The sequence below is a fragment of the Prionailurus viverrinus genome, chromosome B4 (assembly GCF_022837055.1).
Source record: "Prionailurus viverrinus isolate Anna chromosome B4, UM_Priviv_1.0, whole genome shotgun sequence".
NCBI lineage: Eukaryota > Metazoa > Chordata > Mammalia > Carnivora > Felidae > Prionailurus > Prionailurus viverrinus.
In genome coordinates, this window is record NC_062567.1 from 79,287,288 (window position 1) to 79,309,448 (window position 22,161).

General features: G+C 39.7%; 1 protein-coding gene across 1 annotated transcript; it reads left to right on the forward strand.

Annotated features, from left to right (window-relative positions):
- The first annotated feature begins 10,602 nt into the window (after nt 1-10,602).
- On the forward strand, nt 10,603-11,529 carry LOC125170376 (olfactory receptor 6C4-like). The gene has a single exon (XM_047866963.1). The coding sequence runs from the start codon at nt 10,603-10,605 to the stop codon at nt 11,527-11,529; it is 927 nt and encodes a 308-aa protein (XP_047722919.1).
- The last annotated feature ends 10,632 nt before the right edge of the window (nt 11,530-22,161 follow it).

A 22,161-nucleotide genomic window follows, 5' to 3' on the forward strand; every position in this document is an offset into this window, starting at 1 on the left:
AAGGAGAAATAAAAAGTTTCTCAGACAAATAAAAATTAAAGGAGTTCATGACCACTAAACTAGCCCTGCCAGAAATTTTAAGGGGGACTCTCTGAGGGAAGAAAAGATGGAAAAAAAAAAAAAAAGACCAAGAGCAACAAAGACTAGAAAAGACCAGAGAACACCACCAGAAACTCCAACTATACAGGCAGCATAATGGCAATAAAGTCATATCTTTCAGTACTCACTCTAATGTCAATGGTCTAAATGCTCCAATCAAAGGTTATAGGGTAACAGAATGAATAAGAACACAAAATCCACCTATATGCTGTTTACAAGAGACCCATTTTAGACTTAAAGACACCTTCATATTAAAAATAAGGGGATGGAGGGGCGCCTGGGTGGCGCAGTCGGTTAAGCGTCCGACTTCAGCCAGGTCACGATCTCGCGGTCCGTGAGTTCGAGCCCCGCGTCAGGCTCTGGGCTGATGGCTCAGAGCCTGGAGCCTGTTTCCGATTCTGTGTCTCCCTCTCTCTCTGCCCCTCCCCCGTTCATGCTCTGTCTCTCTCTGTCCCGAAAATAAATAAACGTTGAAAAAAAAAATTTAAAAAAAAAAAAAAAAAAAAGGGGATGGAGAACCATCTATCATGCTAATGGTCACCAAAAGACAGCCGGACTAGCCATACTTATATCAGACAACCTAGATTTTTAAATAAAGACTGTAACAAGAGATAAAGAAGGGCATTATATCATAATTAAGGGGTCTATCCACCAAGAAGAACTAACAATTGTAAACATTTATGCACCAAACAAGAGAGCACCCAAATATATAAATCAATTAATCACAAATATAAAGAAATTCATTGAGAGTAATACCATAATAGTAGGGGACTTCAACATCCCACTTACAGCAATGCACAGATCATCTAAACAGAAAATCAACAAGGAAACAATGGCTTTGAATGAGACACTGCACCAGATGGACTTAACAGTTATATTCAGAACATTTCATCCTAAAGCAGCAGAATACACATTCTTCTTGAGTGCACATGGAACATTCTCCACGATAGATCATATGCTGGGACATAAATCAGCCCTCAATAAGTATAAAAAGATCAAGATCATAACATGCATATTTTCAGACCACAATGCTATGAAACTCAAAATCAACCACAAGAAAAAATTTGGATAGATAACAAATACTTGAAGACAAAAGAACATCCTACTAAAGAATCAATGGGCTACCCAGGAAATTAAAGACGAAATTAAAAAGTACATGGAGGCCAAAGAAAATGATAACACCACAGCCCAAAACCTTTGGGACACAGCAAAGGTGGTCATAAGAGGGAAGTATATAGCAATCCAGACCTGCCTAAAGAAGGAAGAAAGGTCTGAGATACACAACCTAACCTTACACCTCAAGAGCTGGAAAAAGAACAGCAAATAAAACCCAAAACCAGCAGAAGACAGTAAATAATAAAGATTACAGCAAAAATCAATGCTATTGAAACCAAGGGGAAAAAAGTAGAAAGATCAATGAAACCTGGAGCTGGTTCTTCAAGAATTAACAAAATTGATAAATCCAGGGCCAGTTTGATTTTTTAAAAAAATGAAAGGACCCAAATAAATAAAATCAAGAATGAAAGAGGAGAGATCACAACCAACACTGCAGAAATACAAACAATAATAAGAGAATATTATGGGATAGATGATGATAGTGTAGCAGGATGCTGGACTCACCTCGTTCTGCTGATCACTTAGATTCCACCCACATCTGCCTAAATAACCCAGAAAACCACCAGAAGACTAACAGCATGGACTCTCCAGAGCCAAGCAAAGATAAGAGGCCCACAGAAGAGGGTAGGAAGGGCAGAGAGGCGGTGGGTGCTACACGGACTGGCGGGAGGGAACCCGAGCGGTGAAGGGGCAGCCCGCCAGGCAAGGCGGAATCCCAAAGTCTGTCTTGCAAAAGCAGAGGGGCCAGACTGCATGAGTTCTGACAAGCAGCGGGACTTAACATCTAGAATGTTATAAGTCAACAGCTCTGCTCAGAGAGCAGAGGGTGAGAGAACACTGGGAGGGAGAGGTGTTGAGCCCTGGAAGACAGAGTTCAGCTCAGCAGGGAACAAAGCTCTGGCCAGCACCATCTCCCTCTCCCATCCCCCAGCCGAAATCCCAAAGGGAACCAGTTCCCCTCACAGAACTTGCTTGCACCTTGCAAACACCCAACACTGTGCTTCTGTGGATCCATCCCTCCGAAGGATCAGCCTCCCTCCCAGTGCTGCAGGGCCCCTCCCACAGCGGACCTACGGCAAGGGAGCTGAGCCTGCCCCTCCCGCCCCTGTGCACCTTGTGGATCCACCCCGGCTAATATGCCAGACCCCACTGAAGCAGCACCACAAGTCTGGCAGTGTGCAAGTAGCCCAGACAGGGGCCACACCACTCCACAGTGAGTCCGGCCCCTCAGAGAAGGGAAGATAAGGTACACATCAGTCTGACTGTGGCCCCAGTGTTGGGCTGGGGACAGACATCAGGTCTGACTATGGCCCCACCCACCAATACAAGTTACTCCAGACAGCACAGGGGAAGTGCCCTGCAGTTCCTCGCCACCTCAGGGACTATCCAAAATGACAAAATGGAAGAATTCTCCTGAAAAGAAACTCCGGGAAGTAGCGACAGCTAATAAATTGATCAGAAACGATTTAACCAATATAACGGAACATGAATTTAAAATAATAGTCATAAAATTAATCGCTGGGCTTGAAAAAAGTATAGAGGACAGCAGAGAATCTATTGCTACAGAAATCAAGGGACGAAGAAAGAGTCAGGAGGAGCTAAAAAATGCTATAAATGAGGTGCAAAATAAAATGGAGGCGACCACAGCTCAGATTGAAGAGGGAGAGGAGAGAATAGGTGAATTAGAAGATAAAATTACGGGAAAAGAGGAAGCTGAGAAAGAGAGATGAAAAAAGCCAGGAGTATGAGGGGAGAATTAGAGAACTAAGTGATGCATTCAAATGCAACAATATCCATATAATAGGAATTCCAGAAGAGGAAGAGAGAGAGAGGGGCTGAAGGTGTACTTGAACGAATCATAGCTGAGAACTTCCCTGATCTGGGGAAGGAAAAAGGCATTAAAATCCAAGAGGCAGAGATAACTTCCTTCAGACGTAACTTGAATCGACCTTCTGCAACATATAGTGGAAATGGCAAAATACAAGGATAAAGAGAAAATTCTGAAAGCAGCTAGGGATAAACACACTCTAACATATAAAGGAAGACTGATAAGACTAGTGACAGACCTATCTACTGAAACTTGGCAGGCCAGAAAGGAATGGCAGGAAATCTTCAATGTGATGAACAGAAAAAATATGCAGCCAAGAATCCTTTATCCAGCAAGTCTGTCATTCAGAATAGAAGGAGAGATAAAGGTCCTCCCAAACAAACAAAAACTGAAGGAATTCATCACACTAAACCAGTCCTACAAGAGATCCTAAGGGGTATTCTGTGAGTGAAATGTTGCAAGGACCACAAAGTACCAGAGACATCGCTACAAGCATGAAACCTACAGACATCACAATGACTCTAAACCCATATCTTTCTATAATAACACTGAATGTAAATGGACTAAATGCGCCAACCAAAAGACATAGGGTATCAGAATGGATAAAAAAACAAGACCCATCTATTCACTGTCTACAAGAGACTCATTTTAGACCTGAGGACACCTTCAGATTGAAAGTGAGGGGACGAAGAACTATCTATCATGCTACTGGAAGTCAAAAGAAAGCTGGAGTAGCCATACTTATATCAGACAAAACTACTTTAAATTAAAGGCTGTAACAAGAGATGAAGAAGGGCATTATATAATCATTACAGGGACTATCCATTAGGAAGAGCTAACAATTATAAATGTCTATGTGCTGAATACAGGAGCCCCCAAATATATAAAACAATTACTCACAAACATAAGCAACCTTATTGATAAGAATGTGGTAATTGCAGGGGACTTTAATACTCCACTTACGACAATGAATAGATCATCTAGACACATGGTCAATAAAAAAACAAGGGCCCTGAATGATACATTGGATCAGATGGACTTGACAGACATATTTAGAACTTGCATCCCAAAGCGACAGAATATACTTTCTTCTCGACTGCATATGGAACGTTCTCCAAGATAGATCACATACTGGGTCATGAAACAGCCCTTCATACATATAAAAGAATTGAGATCATACCATGCACACTTTCAGACCACAATGCTATGAAGCTTGAAATCAACCACAGAAAAAAGTCTGGAAAACCTCCAAAAGCATGGAGGTTAAAGAACACCCTACTAAACAATGAATGGGTCAACCAGGCAATTAGAGAAGAAATTAAGAAACATATGGAAACAAATGAAAATGAAAATACAACAGTCCAACACTTTGGGATGCAGCAAAGGCAGTCCTGAGAGGAAAATACATTGCAATCCAGGCCTATCTCAAGAAACAAGAAAAATCCCAAATACAAAATCTAACAGCACACCTAAAGGAAATAGAAGCAGAACAGCAAAGACACACCAAACCCAGCAGAAGAAGAGAAATAATAAAGATCAGAGCAGAAATAAACAATATAGAACCTAAAAAAACTATAGAGCAGATCAATGAAACCAAGAGTTGTTTTTTTGAAAAAAATAAACAAAATTGATAAACCTCTAGCCAGGCTTCTCAAAAAGAAAAGGGAGATGACCCAAATAGATAAAATCATGAATGAAAATGGAATTATTACAACCAATCCCTCAGAAATACAAGCAATTATCAGGGAATACTATGAAAAATTATATGCCAACAAACTGGATAGCCTGGAAGAAATGGACAAATTCCTAAACACCCACACATTTCCAAAACTCAAACAGGAAGAAAGACAAAACTTGAACAGACCCATAACCAGTGAAGAAATTGAATCAGTTATCAAAAATCTCCCAACAAATAAGAGTCCAGGACCAGATGGCTTCCCAGGGGAATTCTACCAGATGTTTAAAGCAGAGATAATACCTATCCTTCTCAAGCTGTTCCAAGAAATAGAAAGGGAAGGAAAACTTCCAGACTCATTCTATGAAGCCAGTATTACTTTGATTCCTAAACCAGACAGAGACCCAGTAAAAAAAGAGAACTACAGTAAAAAAAAAGAGAACTACAGGCCAATATTCCCCTTTAGGTTTGCAGAGGGGGTGGGGGGCCGGCCAGAGGGTCTGCTCCCTGGAGAAAGAGAAAGGAGGTGGAGAGGCCAGGGTTGGGGCACGTCCGGGCATTGCGGAGGGAGGCCACGGCGGGTGGGGTGGGTGGGGCCCAGAGGCTTCCCCGCCTCCCTCGTTTGCATGGCCCCTCCCCCCTGAAGCAATAGGGCCCCGCCATAGGTAGACCCCCCCCCCAGAAGGAGGGTCATCAGGGAGGCCTCGCCTGCATCTCCCCCTCCTGGCGGCCCCGAGACGGGGCTAGGCTGGGGTTCACCCCCTTCCCCAGCTATTTTATGTCTGTAATTAAATATGTTAAAATAAAGTCATTATTGTAAGTCAAAAAAAAAAATGATGAATATGGATGCAAAAATTGTCAATAAGATACTAGCAAATCGAATTCAACAGCTTATAAAAAGAATTATTCACCATGATCTAGTGTGATTCATCCCTGGGATGCAGGGCTCGTTCAACATTCGCAAATCAATGTGATACATCACGTTAATAAAAGAAAAGATAAGAACCATATGATCCTGTCAATCGATGCAGAAAAAAACATTTGACAAAATTCAGCATCCTTTCTTAATAAAAACCCTTGAGAAAGTCGGGATAGAAGGAACATACTTAAACATCATAAAAGCCATATATCATCCTCAATGGGGAAAAACTGAGAGCTTTCCCCCTGAGATCAGGAACATGACAGGGATGTCCACTCTCACTGGTGTTGTTTAACATAGTGTTGGAAGTTCTAGCATCAGCAATCAGACAACAAAAGGAAATCAAAGGCATCAAAATTGGCAAAGATGAAGTCAAGCTTCACTTTTTGCAGACGACATGATATTATGCATGGGAAACCCGACAGACTCCACCAAAAGTCTGCTAGAACTGATACAGGAATTCAGCAAAGTTGCAGGATACAAAATCAATGTACAGAAATCAGTTGCATTCTTATACACTAATAAGGAAGCAACAGAAAGACAAATAAAGAAACTGATCCCATTCACAATTGCACCAAGAAACATAAAATCCGAGGAATAAACCTAACCAAAGATGTAAAAGATCTGTATGCTGAAAACTATAGAAAGCTTATGAAGGAAATTGAAGAAGACATAAAGAAATGGAAAAACATTCCGTGCTCCTGGGTTGGAAGAATAAATATTGTCAAAATGTCAATACTACCCAAAGCTATCTACACATTCAATGCAATCCCAATCAAAATTGCGCCAGCATTCTTCTCAAAGCTAGAACAAGCAATCCTAAAATTCATATGGAACCACAAAAGGCCCCAAATAGCCAACGTAATTTTGAAGAAGAAGACCAAAGCAGGAGGCATCACAGTCCCAGACTTTAGCCTCTACTATAAAGCTGTAATCATCAAGACAGCATGGTATTGGCACAAAAACAGACACATAGACCAATGGAATAGAATAGCGACTCCAGAATTGGACCCACAAAAGTATGGCCAACTCATGTTTGACAAAGCAGGGAAGAATATCCAATGGAAAAAAGACAGTCTCTTTATCAAATGGTGCTGGGAGAACTGGACAGCAACATGCAGAAGACTGAAACTACACCACTTTCTTACACCATTTACAAAAATAAACTCAAAATGGATAAAGGACCTGAATGTGAGACAGGAAACCATCAAAACCCTAGAAGAGAAAGCAGGAAAAAAAACCTCTCTGATCTCAGCCGCAGCAATTTCTTACTTGACACATCCCCAAAGGCAAGGGAATTAAAAGCAAAAATGAACTTTTAGGACCTCATGAAGATATAAAGCTTCTGCACAGCAAAGGAAACAACCAACAAAACTAAAAGGCAACCTATGGAATGGGAAAAGATATTTGCAAATGATATATCAGACAATGGGCTAGTATCCAAAATCTATAAAGAGCTCACCAAACTCCACACCCAAAAAACAAATAACCCAGTGAAGAAATGGGCAGAAAACATGAATACACACTTCTCTAAAGAAGACATCCAGATGGCCAACACGCACATGAAAAGATGCTCAACATCGCTCCTCATCAGGGAAATAAAAATCAAAACCACACTGAGATACCACCTCACGCCAGTCAGAGTGGCTAAAATGAACAAATCAGGAGACTATAAATGCTGGTGAGGATGTGGAGAAACAGGAACCCTCTTGCACTGTTGGTGGGAATGCAAACTGGTGCAGCTGCTCTGGAAAACAATGTGGAGGTTCTTCAAAAAATTAAAAATAGATCTACCCTATGCCCCACTAATAGCACTGCTAGGAATTTACCCAAGGGATACAAGGGTGCTGATGCATAGGGACACTTGTACCCCAATGTTTACAGCAGCACTTTCAACAATAGCCAAATTATGGAAAGAGCCTAAATGGCCATAAACTGACGAATGGATAAAGAAATTGTGGTTTATATACACAATGGAATTGTGGCACACTACGTGGCAATGAGAAAGAATGGAATATGGCCTTTTGTAGTAATGGAGATCTTAATGGAAACTATGACGGCATTAAGGTTATGGTAACTCACTGCGAAGTGAATTCATTTATATCACGTTTGACCACTGGCCAAATTGGGTTATTAAAGGGAGAAATAATAGAAATGATGAGTAGGCCAGGCACACCAATCCTCAGGGGTCTCATTCCATGGCTCTCAGCTTCACAAACCTCATGTCTGCGACAGATTCTCTCATGGAACCCTTATCGTGGTCTCTCTGGACCTTCTCTCCTCAGCCATATGTTTACAACTTGTTCTTAAAACTGTCAACAATTGCGGTTCATTTGAAGCTTTTGAACTGAAGTCCATAGGGCATGTTTAACTTCTTCAGGGAATTGATCCCCATGTGCCTGTTCTGAAAAGAGCAGATAAAACCTGCATCATTCTGCCTAACACAGAAACTGCAAAGAAGCCCACATCCTGTCTTATAAGAACTTCAAAATCATCTCTCTTAGAAAAGAAATATTAAGGAATTTTCCATCTATCAAAGTTCACTCTTCTATTCCTATCATTGCTTTGGTGGGGTTATTTATTTTTCTTTTTCATTTTACATGTAAAGGACTGTGTCTCTCAAGAACTATGATTTGATTATTGTTTGGATTCATAGAATGGAAGGTAATATGCTTCCTAAGTTAAGCCCCACAGACTTGGGTACTTTCATTAGGAGAAGAGTAGAATGTTTATATGTGGAATCTAAGAAACAAAACCAACAAAAAAAAACAGAAACAGAATCACAGATACAGAGAACAACCTGTAGGTTACCAGAGTGGGGAGTGGTTGAGAGAGAGAGGTACAATAGGTGAAGGGGATTAAGAGGTACAAACTTCCAGTTATAAAACAAATAAGTCACAGAGATATAATATACAGCACAGGTGATAATCAATAATGTAATAACTTTCATGGTGGCAGATAGTAACTAGACCTATGATAGTGATCATTTCAAATGCATAAAAATATCAAATCACTATGTTCTACCTGACACTAATGTAATATTGTATGTCAATTATAATTCAATTTCTTCATGTAAATAAATAAATATCCACCTATGGCCAGTGACACTTGCAACAAAAAGAGAGAGAGAAGGGGAGAATGTTGACGGGAAGCCAACAGACAGCATGTTAAAATTTATACTACTCGAGACTCACATGTCACATCTCACCCTTAACTTACCTCTTAGAAACAGCAAGGTAAATGTCCCACTACAGTCACTCAGATTGTCAAGGGTGTGAGCACTGTATGTTTTTAAAGTCACTGACTTTATTATTCTATAAATGTATATCATAAAGTCAATCAGTCATGAAAATTGTGATGAAAATGCAGAGGTTGCCAGAGGCCAGAGGTTAGTACAAACAGGGAAGGGGGGACTGTCGGGGAATCCAGGTCAATGTTTAGTATCACCTAGTGCCTCCAACAGCGTATGGAATAATAGGGAGATTGACAAGAATGATTGTGAGGATATGATTTTTTCTAACCCATATGAATGTGAATTAGAGGGGCGTTTTATACTTCTTTGCCTCTGAATCAGAAAAATCTAAAAATGAGGGGTGCCTGGGTAGCTCAGTCAGTTAAGTGTCCAACTATTGATCTCAGCTCAGGCCTTGATCTCAGGGTGGTGAGTTCAAGCTCCATTGAGCTTGAAGCCCACACTGGGCATGGAGCCTACTTTTAAAAAAATAGAAAAAGAAAAATCTAAAAGCGCACGGAAGGTACTACCGCCTAAGTTTCCCTCCTTGGGGATTACCAATTTATCAGCAAAGGACTCTTATTGTCAGAAACATGAATGTCCTTCTTCCTGGTTTCTATGCCAAGAACAAAGAACAGGAGAGGCACCTGGGTGGCTCAGTCAGTTGAGCGTCCGACTTCAGCTCAGGTCATGATCTTGCAGTCCGTGAGTTCAAGCCCCGCATCTCTGTGCTGACAGCTCAGAGCCTGGAGCCTGTTTCAGATTCTGTGTCTCCCTCTCTCTTTGACCCTCCCCCATTCATGCTCTGTCTCTCTCTGTCTCAAAAATAGATAAACGTTTAAAAAAAATTTTTTTAAAGAATAGAGAACAGGAAAGTTTGAGGCATGATAAACTGTCATCCTTAGTTTGCCCCTGAGGAATCGTTAAGACTTTGGGCAAAATGTGCCACACTGAGATGCTGCCTGTGGTATCTCGAGATGTCTATTCTCAGAGATATATCCCAAATCTACCTACAAGACTTTGAGCATGGCAGAGAAACAAATAAGAAAATGCTAATTAATATGACTTATTGACACCAGAGCCTCTTCATGTACCAAAAGTGCTCACAGTAAAATACAAGATAGTACTGAACCAAAGATCTTAAGTCTTAAAGGTCTATTACAAAATTATGCTTCAAAAGAAATAGGGGTGCAGAATAAATCACATATTCATCAAAACCTTCCACCATATCCATGTGGAGAATTTCCTATTGGTTGCTGAAACAAGGAAGTCAGAGATTTTGACAGTAATGGAGATGAGGATCAAATTGTACAGAGAAGGGGAAAGAGCACAAGGAGGGGAAAGGGAAGCACAGAAAACAGAATTTTTTCACCAAGAGCATATAGGGAAAAGTAACTTAAATGTGGAGATTTCATAAACATTTTGAGATTAAAAGGTTGAAAATGTTATTCTTTTGGGGGAAAAAAGGTAATTATTCTGCAATACATTCTGTTAAGTATCCAGGAATATATCAACTTGGGGAATTTAAAAGACTTTATGATTGAGGTCATTCACATAGAAGATATGGGGCTTCCATGGAGCCAAGGCCACTGCAATGTGATACTGGTTTGGGGTCAATTGAACAGTCAGTAATATATGACTTGAATCATTACAATCAGCTTTGTCTCTCCTACCCTGAGAAACCTCACTTTTCATCACTCACCTTTTTCCTTCAGATCTCCAAAGGGTCAACAATGAAAAATAGGACGTTTAGTGAGTTCATCCTGTTGGGCTTCACAAATCAACCTGAGGTCCAGATTGTGATATTCATCTTTCTGCTCCTCACTTATGTGATAAGTGTCCTAGGAAATCTGACCATCATCATTCTCACTCAGGTACACCCTCACCTCCAGACCCCCATGTATTTCTTCCTCCGGAATTTCTCCTTCTTAGAAATTTCCTTCACATCCATTTTTATTCCCAGATTTCTGACCAGCGTGACAACAGGAAATAAAGTCATCAGTTTTGCTGGATGCTTCATTCAATATTTTTTTGCTATATTCCTTGGAGCAACAGAGTTTTACCTCTTGGCTTCTATGTCCTATGACCGCTATGTTGCCATCTGCAAACCCCTGCATTACCTGACCATCATGAGCAACAGAGTCTGCATACAACTTGTGTTCTGCTCCTGGCTGGGGGGATTGCTAGCTATCTTACCCCCAATCACCTTGATGAGCCAGGTGGATTTCTGTGCCTCCAATGTTCTGAATCACTATTATTGTGACTATGGGCCCCTTCTGGAGCTTGCCTGCTCAGACACAAGCCTCCTAGAACAGATGGTCATCTTTGTGGCGGTTGTGACTCTGGTGGTTACCCTGGTGCTGGTGACATTTTCTTATACATACATTATCAAGACCATTTTGAGGATCCCTTCTGCCCAGCAAAGGACAAAGGCTTTTTCCACTTGTTCTTCCCACATGATTGTCATCTCCCTCTCTTATGGCAGCTGCATGTTTATGTACATCAATCCATCAGCAAAAGAAGAAGGCGCTTTCAACAAAGGAATAGCTGTGCTCATTACCTCAATTACTCCCTTATTAAACCCCTTCATTTACACTCTAAGAAATCAGCAAGTGAAGCAAGCATTCAAGGACACCATCAAGAAGATTATGAAGCTTTAAAATTCAGAATACATTTCAATGAAAAATATATTTCACTTAGTAAATATGTATTGAGTGTCTACTATGTTTCAATTGCTGCACTGGCCCTTGAGGATAAAAATATGAAAGGCATATGTCCTAACTTCAAGGAATCCACAGTATGATAGAAATGTGTATAAACTTTAAATTTACATAATAAGTTTACAAAAAAATAAAATATAACATAGTAAGTGCTATTAGAGAAAGATAAATGAGAATCCATAAAAAGAACAAAGAACAATTGGAGAGAATTAACTATTTTCCAGAAATGACTTGAAAGTCAAAAGGCAAAACATATTGTCTATTTAGAAGAGTGGAAAGATAAGAATTCAGAGTAAGAAAGAGAGGCCATGATGAAGGTATTATTTAATTACAAACTAGGGAGTTAGTTGACATTGGTGGGTCAAGAGAAGTTTTAAGAAAGGAAATTATACTATCAGCATTATTTTGAAGGGAATCTAGCATTGGTATTGTTCTTCATCATGGAGCCCTGGGTACTGTGCTTCTGTCAAAGTGTTAATAATTTTGATTCTCCTCCCTTACGCATTCATCTTTCAACTGTAGCCATACTTTCATCCTTCCATAAAGGAAAATAAAATGAATATTTTGTTCATTTGGTCCACTTTTCCCCAAATGAGGTGAAAAATCTCAAGATTTTGTCAACTTACACATCCACTTTCCAGAACTTATGGTTAGAAGAGGCTTCTAAAGCCAAGGTTAAAAGCCTCCCACTTCTATGCAGGATCTATTGTTGTTGTTGTTGTTGTTGTTTTTAATTTTTTTTTAACGTTTATTTATTTTTGAGACAGAGAGAGACAGAGCATGAACGGGGGAGGGGCAGAGAGAGAGGGAGACAGAATCGGAAGCAGGCTCCAGGCTCTGGGCCATCAGCCCAGAGCCCGACGCGGGGCTCGACTCACGGACCGCGAGATCGTGACCCAGGCTGAAGTCGGACGCTTAACCGACTGAGCCACCCAGGCGCCTCTATTGTTGTTTTTCATAGCGCTGACATCTTTTCAAGTTAATGGCTGACATCTCCCACCCTCTCTCTTTGGTAGTTTCTGGTCATTTTTTTTTCTATTATAATTTTATTTTCATCTTTTTGTTTACTTTTGTTAGATATTAGAAAAGACACTGGGGAGCCTCGGTGACTCAGTGGGTTAAGCATCCAATTTTGGCTCAGGTCATGATCGCACAGTTTGTGGGTTTAAGCCCCCACGTTGGGCTCTGTGACAGCTCAGAGCCTGGAGCCTGCTTCAGATTCTATGTGTGTGTGTGTGTGTCTCTCTGCCCCTCCCCCACTCACACTCTGTCTGTCTCCCTCTCTCAAATAAACAAACATTTTAAAAAACAATTAAAAAAAAGAAGGGACGCCTGGGTGGTTCAGTTAGTTAAGCGTCCGACTTCAACTCGGGTCTCATGGTCCATGAGTTCCAGCCCCACGTCAGGCTCTGTGCTGACAGCTCAGAGCCTGGAGCCTGTTTCAGATTCTGTGACTCCCTCTTTCTCTCTCCTCCCCCACTCATGCTCTGTCTCTCTCTTCTCAAAAATAAATAAACGCTAAAAAAAATTTTTTTTTAAAGAAAAAGAAAAGACACCTTCTGTGATATGACTCCATTCTTTTAACTTTTCCCCAAGTTTTTGCTTTTGTTCATATCATAAGCCAGGGATGTCTGTCATAAACTGAAAATGAATATAAAGTAGCAATATGGTTTTATATTTAGAATGTTCCAAATTATGAGTGTTAGCAACAAAATGGGATTAGACTACCCTACCAAGGACTCTACACATGGATTTAAGGTAACAACAACTTGAATATGAATTGTTGGTGGTAGGGCCTCAATTTCCAAGGAACTAAAAACATTTTTGAAAATCTGAGTACTTGTAAATATTTTAGTAATATCCTAATGCACTGTAGAATGCTGGTTCCTGTTTGAAGCACAAGTGAAACATCATCTTGTGTGTTCACATGCTTTATATGTGATAATATATGATAATATTCTTGAGTGGAATGATGCTTCTTGGGAATTTAAGAAACAAGCTGTATTGGACCCATTATGAGAGAAAATTTCCAGAACCACAGAAAATATTGAAGAGTGCATCATATTTTGAATAAAAGGTCTTTTATGTAAAGCCATTGCTATTTTGAATATCTGGATTTCTTTGGTGGCTAAGCCAGTGATTAGTGATGCCTTTTAATTTATTACAAATTGTTGGGAAGCATCATCAAAAAGACATGACCACTGATTGACTCGTGAGCTGGACCCATACTTGGAGTCTCCTCCCTCCCTCCCCTATCTTTGGAATGTGGGCTCCACTTGCCTTTCCCAAGAGGCTGCTCCAAGAACACAACCTTGAGATAATGACATGGTGTGGAGAACACCTGCATGTCATATGTGACAGAGCCCAATTAAAGCTTCTTTATAAACTTTTAAGATGTAATGGGCAGCTGTGAGGATCCAACAGTCTTGCTGCCGCCCAAGACAAGCCTCATATGCAAGTTCCCTTTGCTCATTAAAACTGCCACCTGCCAACCTGGAATGGCCTGCTTCTTTCTTCAGTCTCTCCCTGCCTTCTGAGTACAGGGGCCAGCTTCAGATTTCACCCAGGAATATCCCAAGAGGGTTACAAACCAACACAAATTCACTGAGCTATCAACTCATATAGAAATGTTATCAAATAGCCACATTTTAACTGTTAAGTTCCTGAAAATCCACATTTCTACCAAAATCCGTGGTAAATTGGAAGACAATGCCATATAGTGGTCAAAAATATAGGCTTTGGTTCAAATCCCAAATTCTCAATGTTGTACAAGAGTTTCCTTGGGATGGTTACTTGACCTAAGGCTTACTTTTCTTAAACTCTAAAATGTGGATAATAACCATATCCAATGTATATGATAGTTTTGAGCATTAAATGAGATGATAGGCATAAAACATTTAAAAGCCAATACTTAAGGTTTTAATAAGCGATACCCATTATAACAATATGATAATGGTGAATGACACTTCCTCAAGAAAGTGGGGCTTAACTAGTAAAAATAGACATTAAATTGGTAGGTTTAATATAACTGGGACTTTATAAATGTTGGCCATTCTAGCTGTAATCCCTCTGCAGCAAGGCCAGTTTATTTACATTTCTCTTATGTCCAGTTGCATCCTAGGATAGCCGCCAGATCAATGAGGGTCTTATCCACACTTCAGATAAAGCCAAGCAGAACATCTGGCAACAGATTATTAGGACTTGGCTGCATCAACTCGATGTGCCCTGGATATCTCTAACCATACAAAATAAGGAAAGAGGGTACTTGGTCTAAGTCAAAGTCTAAGAATACTAAGCAGGGTTTCACTTGGCTTTCATATCAGCATTTAGAAATTAATTTGGGAAGAAACATATTACCTTCTAAATGAGTTTGTCAAAAAAAAAAAAAAAGACAAGTCATGCTCTTCTGAAACTGTTCATTAAGCTGGCTTTATGCTAGCACATACTTGGAATGTAATCCAAGCTATAGATAAACAGAGGAATGCATTTATCGATTCTGCAGCTGAAACTTTGGAATGTTCAATTTCTAAATGTATAAGTTAGTGGGCATTATCCCTCCTGTCACCACTGGACACAAGAATCAAAAGAAACAGTTTTAGGGGCGCCTGGGTGGCGCAGTCGGTTAAGCGTCCGACTTCAGCCAGGTCACGATCTCGCGGTCCGTGAGTTCGAGCCCCGCGTCGGGCTCTGGGCTGATGGCTCAGAGCCTGGAGCCTGTTTCCGATTCTGTGTCTCCCTCTCTCTCTGCCCCTACCCCGTTCATGCTCTGTCTCTCTCTGTCCCAAAAATAAATAAACGTTGAAAAAAAAATTAAAAAAAAAAAAAAAAGAAACAGTTTTAGCTACCAGTATTCTCAGATAACATTAGAGTAGAGTTAGAGCAAGGAAATAATAAAAACACATGAGAGCTGACCTGCCACACTTCAGCATTGGTTCCTCTATCCTCTATTCCTTCATCCCTAGATGTTATGGACCACAGATTATAAATCTCAATAGGTAGTATTCTCCCAAAGCTGCCCCTTGCAAAGAATTTAAAATAAAATTCAAAAGAAAAAAAAAAGTATTTTTTAAGATGGCAAGTTAGGTAAGAACAGTTCTATAATACTTGGGCCATCTGGCCTAAGGATCTTCTTTGTTATTTCTCTAAATTTATCCAGAAGGTCACAAATCAGGGCTTAAGCTTCTATTCCTATACATTACTAGACAGTAGAGCTAAGTCTATACTCATGTAATGAAGCCAAAATCACCACCCATGTTAGAAATATATCCACTAGGGGAGAGGGGCAAGATTACACACCATACAACATACGATGCAAAGAAGAATTACTGGAATAGAAACAGTGGAGAATTTGAAATAAGTATAATTTCCTCAAAAATATAAGAATGATGCTGGCACAATGAAGGACAAAATATTATTTTTTAAAAAACCAGGTGAAAATACTGCTGAAAAACATAACAAATGAAAAAACAAATAAACCAAAAACCATAAAATACCTAGGGATAAATCTAACCAAAGAGATGAAAAATCTATACACTGAAAACTATAGAAAGCTTATGAAAGAAATTAAAAAAGACACAAAAAAATGGAAAAATATTCCATGCTCCTGGAAAGGAAGAACAAATATTGTTAAAATGTTGATACTACCCAAAACAATCTACACATTCAATGCAATCCCTATCAAAATAACACCAGCATTCTTCACAGAGCTAAAACAAAAAATCCTAAAATTTGTATGGAACCAGAAAAGATCCTGAATAGTCAAAGCAATCTTGAAAAGAAAACCAAAGCAGGAGGCATCACAATCCCAGATTTCAAGCTGTATTACAAAGCTGTAATCATCAAGACAGCATAGTACTGGCACAAAAACAGACACTCAGATCAATGGGAAAGAATAGAGAACACATAAATGGACCCACAAACATATGGCCAACTAATCTTTGAAAAAGCAGTAAAGAATATCCAATGGAATAAAGACAGTCTCTTCAGCAAGTGATGCTGGGAAAACTGGACAGAGACATGCAGAAGAATGAACCTGGACCACTTTCTTACACCATACACAAAAATAAAATGGATAAAAGACCTAAACATAAGACAGGAAGCCATCAAAATCTTAGAGGAGAAAGCAGGCAAAAACTTCTTTGACCCCAGCCACAGCAACTTCTTACTCAACATGTCTCCAGAGACAAGGGAAACAAAAGAAAAATGAACTATTGGGACCTCATCAAAATAAAAACTTCTGCAAAACCAAGGAAACAATCAGCAAAACTAAAAGGCAACCAACAGAATGGGAGAAGATATTTGCAAACAACATATCAGATAAAGGGTTAGTATCCAAAATCTATAAAGAACTTATCAAACTCAATGCCCAAAAAACAAATTAATCCAGTGAAGAAATAGGCAAAAGACATGAATAGACACTTCACCAAAGAAGACATCCAGATGACCAACCGACACATGAAAAAATGCTCAACATCATTCATCATCAGGGAAAAATACAAATCAAAACCACAATGAGATACCACCTCACACCTGTCAGAATGGCTAACATTAACAACTCAGGCAACAACAAATGTTGGTGAGGATGTGGAGAAAGAGGATCTCTTTTGCACTGCTGGTGGGAATGCAAACTGGTGCAGCCAGTCTGGAAAACAATATGGAGGTTCCTCAAAAAAGTAAAAATAGAACTACCCTACAACCCAGCAATTGCACTAGGTATTTATCCAAGGGATACAGGTATGTTGTTTTGAAGCGGCACATGTACCCCAATGTTTATAGCAGTGCTATTGACAATAGCCAAAGTATGGAAAGGGCCCAAACGTCCATCGATGAATGAATGGATAAATGTGTGGTATATATATACAATGGAGTATTACTGGGCAATCAAAAGGAATGAAATCTTGCCATTTGCAACTACGTGGATATAACTAGAGGGTACTATGCTAAGCGAAATTAGTTAGACAGAGAAAAACAAATATCATATCACTTCACTCAATTGAGGACTTTAAGACACAGAACAAATAAACACAAGGGAAGGAAGCAAAAATAATGTAAAAACGGGGAGGGAGACAAAACATAAGAGACTCTTAAATATGGAGAACAGAGGGTTACTGGAGGCGCTGTGGGATGGCGGATGAGCTAAATGGGTAAGGGGCATTAAGGAATCTACTCCTAAAATCATTGTTGCACTATATGCTAACTAATTTGGATGTAAATTTAAAAAATAAAATTTAAATTAAAAAAAAAAAAGAAATAACAAATAAAACAATGAGGCTGGGGCACCAGGGTGGCTCAGTCAGTTAAGCATCCAATGTTTGATTTTGGCTCAAGTCATGATCTCATGTGGGATTGAACCCTGAACTGCTGTCAGCACACAGCCTGCTTGAAGTTCTCTCTCCCAATCTCTGCCTCTACCCCAATCAGACTCTCTCTCAAAATAAATAAACATTTTTTTAATGAAGCTTATACTTGGAGAGATAAAATAAAAATAAAAATAGTGACCTAGATCAGATCTGATAATGTATCCCATTAGGCAACAAAAAACAATAAAGACATTAGATAGATAACAGAAAGCAATGAAGACATTAGAAAGATAGGTGGTTAGATATACAGGCACCAAAAGACAAGTGCAGCTGCCCAGATAAATCTATATAATAAGAGTTACCGGTAAAGAGAAGGGGTGGGAAGAAAAGGAAATAATAATGTATTTCCTATAATACAAAAGGATGGAGATTTCTAAGTATGATGAAATGGGATCAATAAGGAAAATCTATACCTTAAGAAATCAGACATTTAAATGTGATGGTAAAATAAAAGAATACCTCAAACTGTTTGCCACACTAAGAACAAATTTGAAAACACTTTTAAAAGAAATACTCAGAAACAACAAAAAAAAAAAAAAAGAAAGAAAGAGAGAGAGAAAGGCTGACTCAGGATTTTCAAGATGATGGAAGAGTAAGAGGACCCTAGGCTCCTAGACAACTACATAACTATCAAATCATCCTAAATCCCCCAGAAATCCACTTGAAGACTGACAGAACAAACTCCACAACTGAAGGGAAAGAAGAGGCCACGTCAAAGAAGATAGGAGGTCCAGAGACATGGTTTAGGGGAGAAATGGATTGTGGGTGCTGTGGAGGAGAGGGAGCCATGGTCGCAGAGAAGGGTGAGACAGAGAGAGAGGAGCACACAGAGGAAAACAATAACTTTTCCCCAAAGTCACTGGCTTAGAAAACGAGGGGTTGAATTGCGAGTTCTTGCAACCACCAGGACTCAAACACTGGAGTTTTAAAGGTCTGTGGACTTGCCTGGGATAGAGCCAGGAAGGCACTACCCTACTCCTGGAGAGAAGGCAGGCAAACAACCTGGGAGCAGACAGCATAGAAATAGTGATCTGACAAATGCCTGGGGCATACAGCCGGAGAGGGGGGGGGGCAGGTAGGGAGCATTATTCACTCTTCTTGAAGCATGTCCCTGAGAGGCAGGTTTATGGAGATGCCTCTCTAAGGACAAAGGATTGGCTGGCACCATTTCCCTCCCCCACCCTTTAGCATAAACACAGAGTCACCTGAGGGAAGCAGCTCAGCCTGGACACTGGCTACCTAACTTGCTTACACCAAGCTCCACCGCCTGTACTCTGGTGGGACTGCCCTTCTCACTGAATCTTGCCTCAGCCCTAGTACTGAGGGCTCTCTCCCAAAAGACCAGCACATATCCCTGCACATGCCATGTTTCGCAACCAGAGAGTTCTGCAGGGCCTCAGTTCTGGTACAGTTGGTGTCAGTTCTCATTACACAAGAAGAGCAGAATACACCTAGTTAGAACTCACCACATTCAGGCCAGGGACCAAACACTGCCCATAGCAGGCATGGAGAGCCTCTGTAGATAACCAGCCTGAAGGATAGAGCAGCCAAACACAACAGCAGAGCAATGCACCACACACTGGAGATACTCCCTAAAGCACCAGACCCTGAGCACTACATTAACTCTTCTTCATAAAGCCATTACTTTCAGGAGCAGGAGACCTAACTGGCTTTTCTCACATACAAAAGAAGACAGAGTCTTAGACAAAATTCCAAGATGGAGGAAATTATCCCAGGTCAAAGAACAAGATAAAGCCATGGCCAGAAGGTTGATGGAGAACTTAAAGCAATTATCATAAGGACACTCACCAAGCTTGAGAAAAGAATAGAAGACATCAGTGACATAAAAGAGGTAAAAAAAAGAATCAGAGAAGAAGAATGCAATCTATGAGATTGGAAATAGGCTTGATGCAATGAACAACAGACTGGAAGAAGGAGAGGAATGAACTAGTGACCTAGAAGACAAAATAATGGAATACAAGGAAGCTGAATCAAAGACAGAAAGAAGAATTATGCAACACAAGAATAGAATTAGGGAACTCACTGACTCTGTCAAACGTAATAACATTAGTATTATAGTCCCAGAAGAAAGGAGAGAAAAGGGGACAGAAAATTTATTTGAAGAAATAACAGCAGAAAACTTCCCTAAACTGGGGGAGGAAGCAGACATCCAGATCCAAGAGGCACAGAGAACTCCCATCAAAATCAACAAAGTAGGCCAACATCAAGAAATACTGTAATTACATTTGCAAAATATAGTGATAAAGAAAAAAATCTTAAAAGCAGCAAGACAGAAGAAGTCATTAACTTATCAGGGAAAATCCGTAAGGCTAGCTGGAGATTTCTCAACAGAAACTTGGCAAGCTAGAAGGGAGTGGCATGATATATTCAAAGTGCTGAATGAGAAAAAACTGCAGCCAAGAATATGCAATCAGGCAAGGCTATCATTCAGAATAGAAGGAGAGATAAAGAGTTTCCCAGACAAACAAAAACTAAAGGACTTCATGACCACTAAACCAGCCCTGCAATAGTAAAGGGTACTTTTTGAGTGCAAAGGAGAGACCAAAAGCAACAAAGACAAGAAAGGATCAGAGAAAATCTCCAGAAACAATGGAAAAACAAGTAATAAAATAGCAATAAACACATACTTTGTATTTATTACTTTGAATGTAATGGACTAAATGCTCCAATCAAAAGAGAGTGGGTGTCAGGGCACCTAGGTGGGTAAGTCAGTTGAGCATCCAATTCTTTATTTCAGCTCAGGTCATGATCTCATGGTCTGTGAGACTGAGTCCTGCATCAGGCTCTGGGATGACAGCGTAGAGCCTGCTTGGGACTCTCTCTCTGCCTCTCTCTCTGCCCTTCCCCCCACCTCTCTCAAAATAAATAAATAAATAAATTTTAAATGAATAAATAAAACATGCTACTAAACTATAAATGGATCAACCAGGAAATCAAAGAGGAAATAAAAAGAATACATGGAAACATATGAAAATGAAAACACAATAGTCCAAACTTTTGGGATGCAGCAAAAGTGATCCTAAGAGGGAAGTATATAACAATACAGTCCTACCTCAAGAAGCAAGAAAAATCTCAAATACACAACCTAACCTTACACCTAAAGGAGGCAGAAAATGAACAAATTAAGCCTTAAGCCAGCATAAAGATGGAAATATTCAAAATTAGAGCAGAAATAAATTATATAGAAACTAAAGAACAATAGAACAGATCAATGAAACCAGGACCTGGTTCTTTGAAAAAAATAATAAAACTGACAAAACTCTAGCCAGACTCATCTAAAAGAATAGAGAAAAGACCCAAATAAATAAAATCACAAATAAGACAGGAGAAATCACAACCAACAACACAGAAATACAAACAATTATAAGACAATATTACGAAAAAATATATGTTAACAAATTGAACAACCTGGAAAAAATGGACAAATTCCTAGAACCATATAAAAAAAGCTGAAAAGGGAAGAAACAGAAAATTTGAACAGACCAATAACCAGGAAAGAAATTGAATCAGTAATCAAAAAAAACCTGACAAACAAAAGTCCAAGGCCAGATGGTTTCACTGGTGAATTCTACCAAACATTTAAAGAAAAGTTAATACCTATTCTTCTCAAACTATTCCAAAAAATGCAAGAGGAAGGAAAAGTTTCAAAATCATTCTATGAGGCCAGCATTACCCTGATTCCAAAACCTGATAAAGACACCACAAGAAAGGAAAACTACAGGACAATATCTCTGATAAACACAGATGCAAAAAATCCTCAACAAAATACTAGCAAACCTAATGCAACAATACATTAAATATATCATTCAGGGCACCTGAGGGGCTCGATCAGTTGAATGTCTGACTCTTGTTTTCAGTTCAGGTCATGATCTCATGATTTGTGAGATCAAGCCCCACATCTGGCTCTGTGCTGACACAGCAGAGCCTACTTGGGATTCTCTCTCCCCCTCTCTCTATTCCTCTCCCATGCTCACACATGTGTGCACTATTTCTCTTTCTTTCCCTCTCTCTCTCTCTCCCTCTCTCAAAATAAATAAATAAACATGAAAATATTTTTAAATATTTTTTTTTTAAATCATTCACTACAATCAAGCGGGATTTATTCCTGGGTTGCACATGTGGTTCAATACTTGTCAATCAGGGATTCCTGGGTGGCTCAGTCAGTTAAGCATCTGACTTCAGCTCAGGTCAT

Excerpts from the sequence above, each read along its gene's own strand:
- LOC125170376 (XM_047866963.1), top strand. The coding sequence starts at position 10,603 with ATGAAAAATAGGACGTTTAGTGAGTTCATCCTGTTGGGCTTCACAAAT.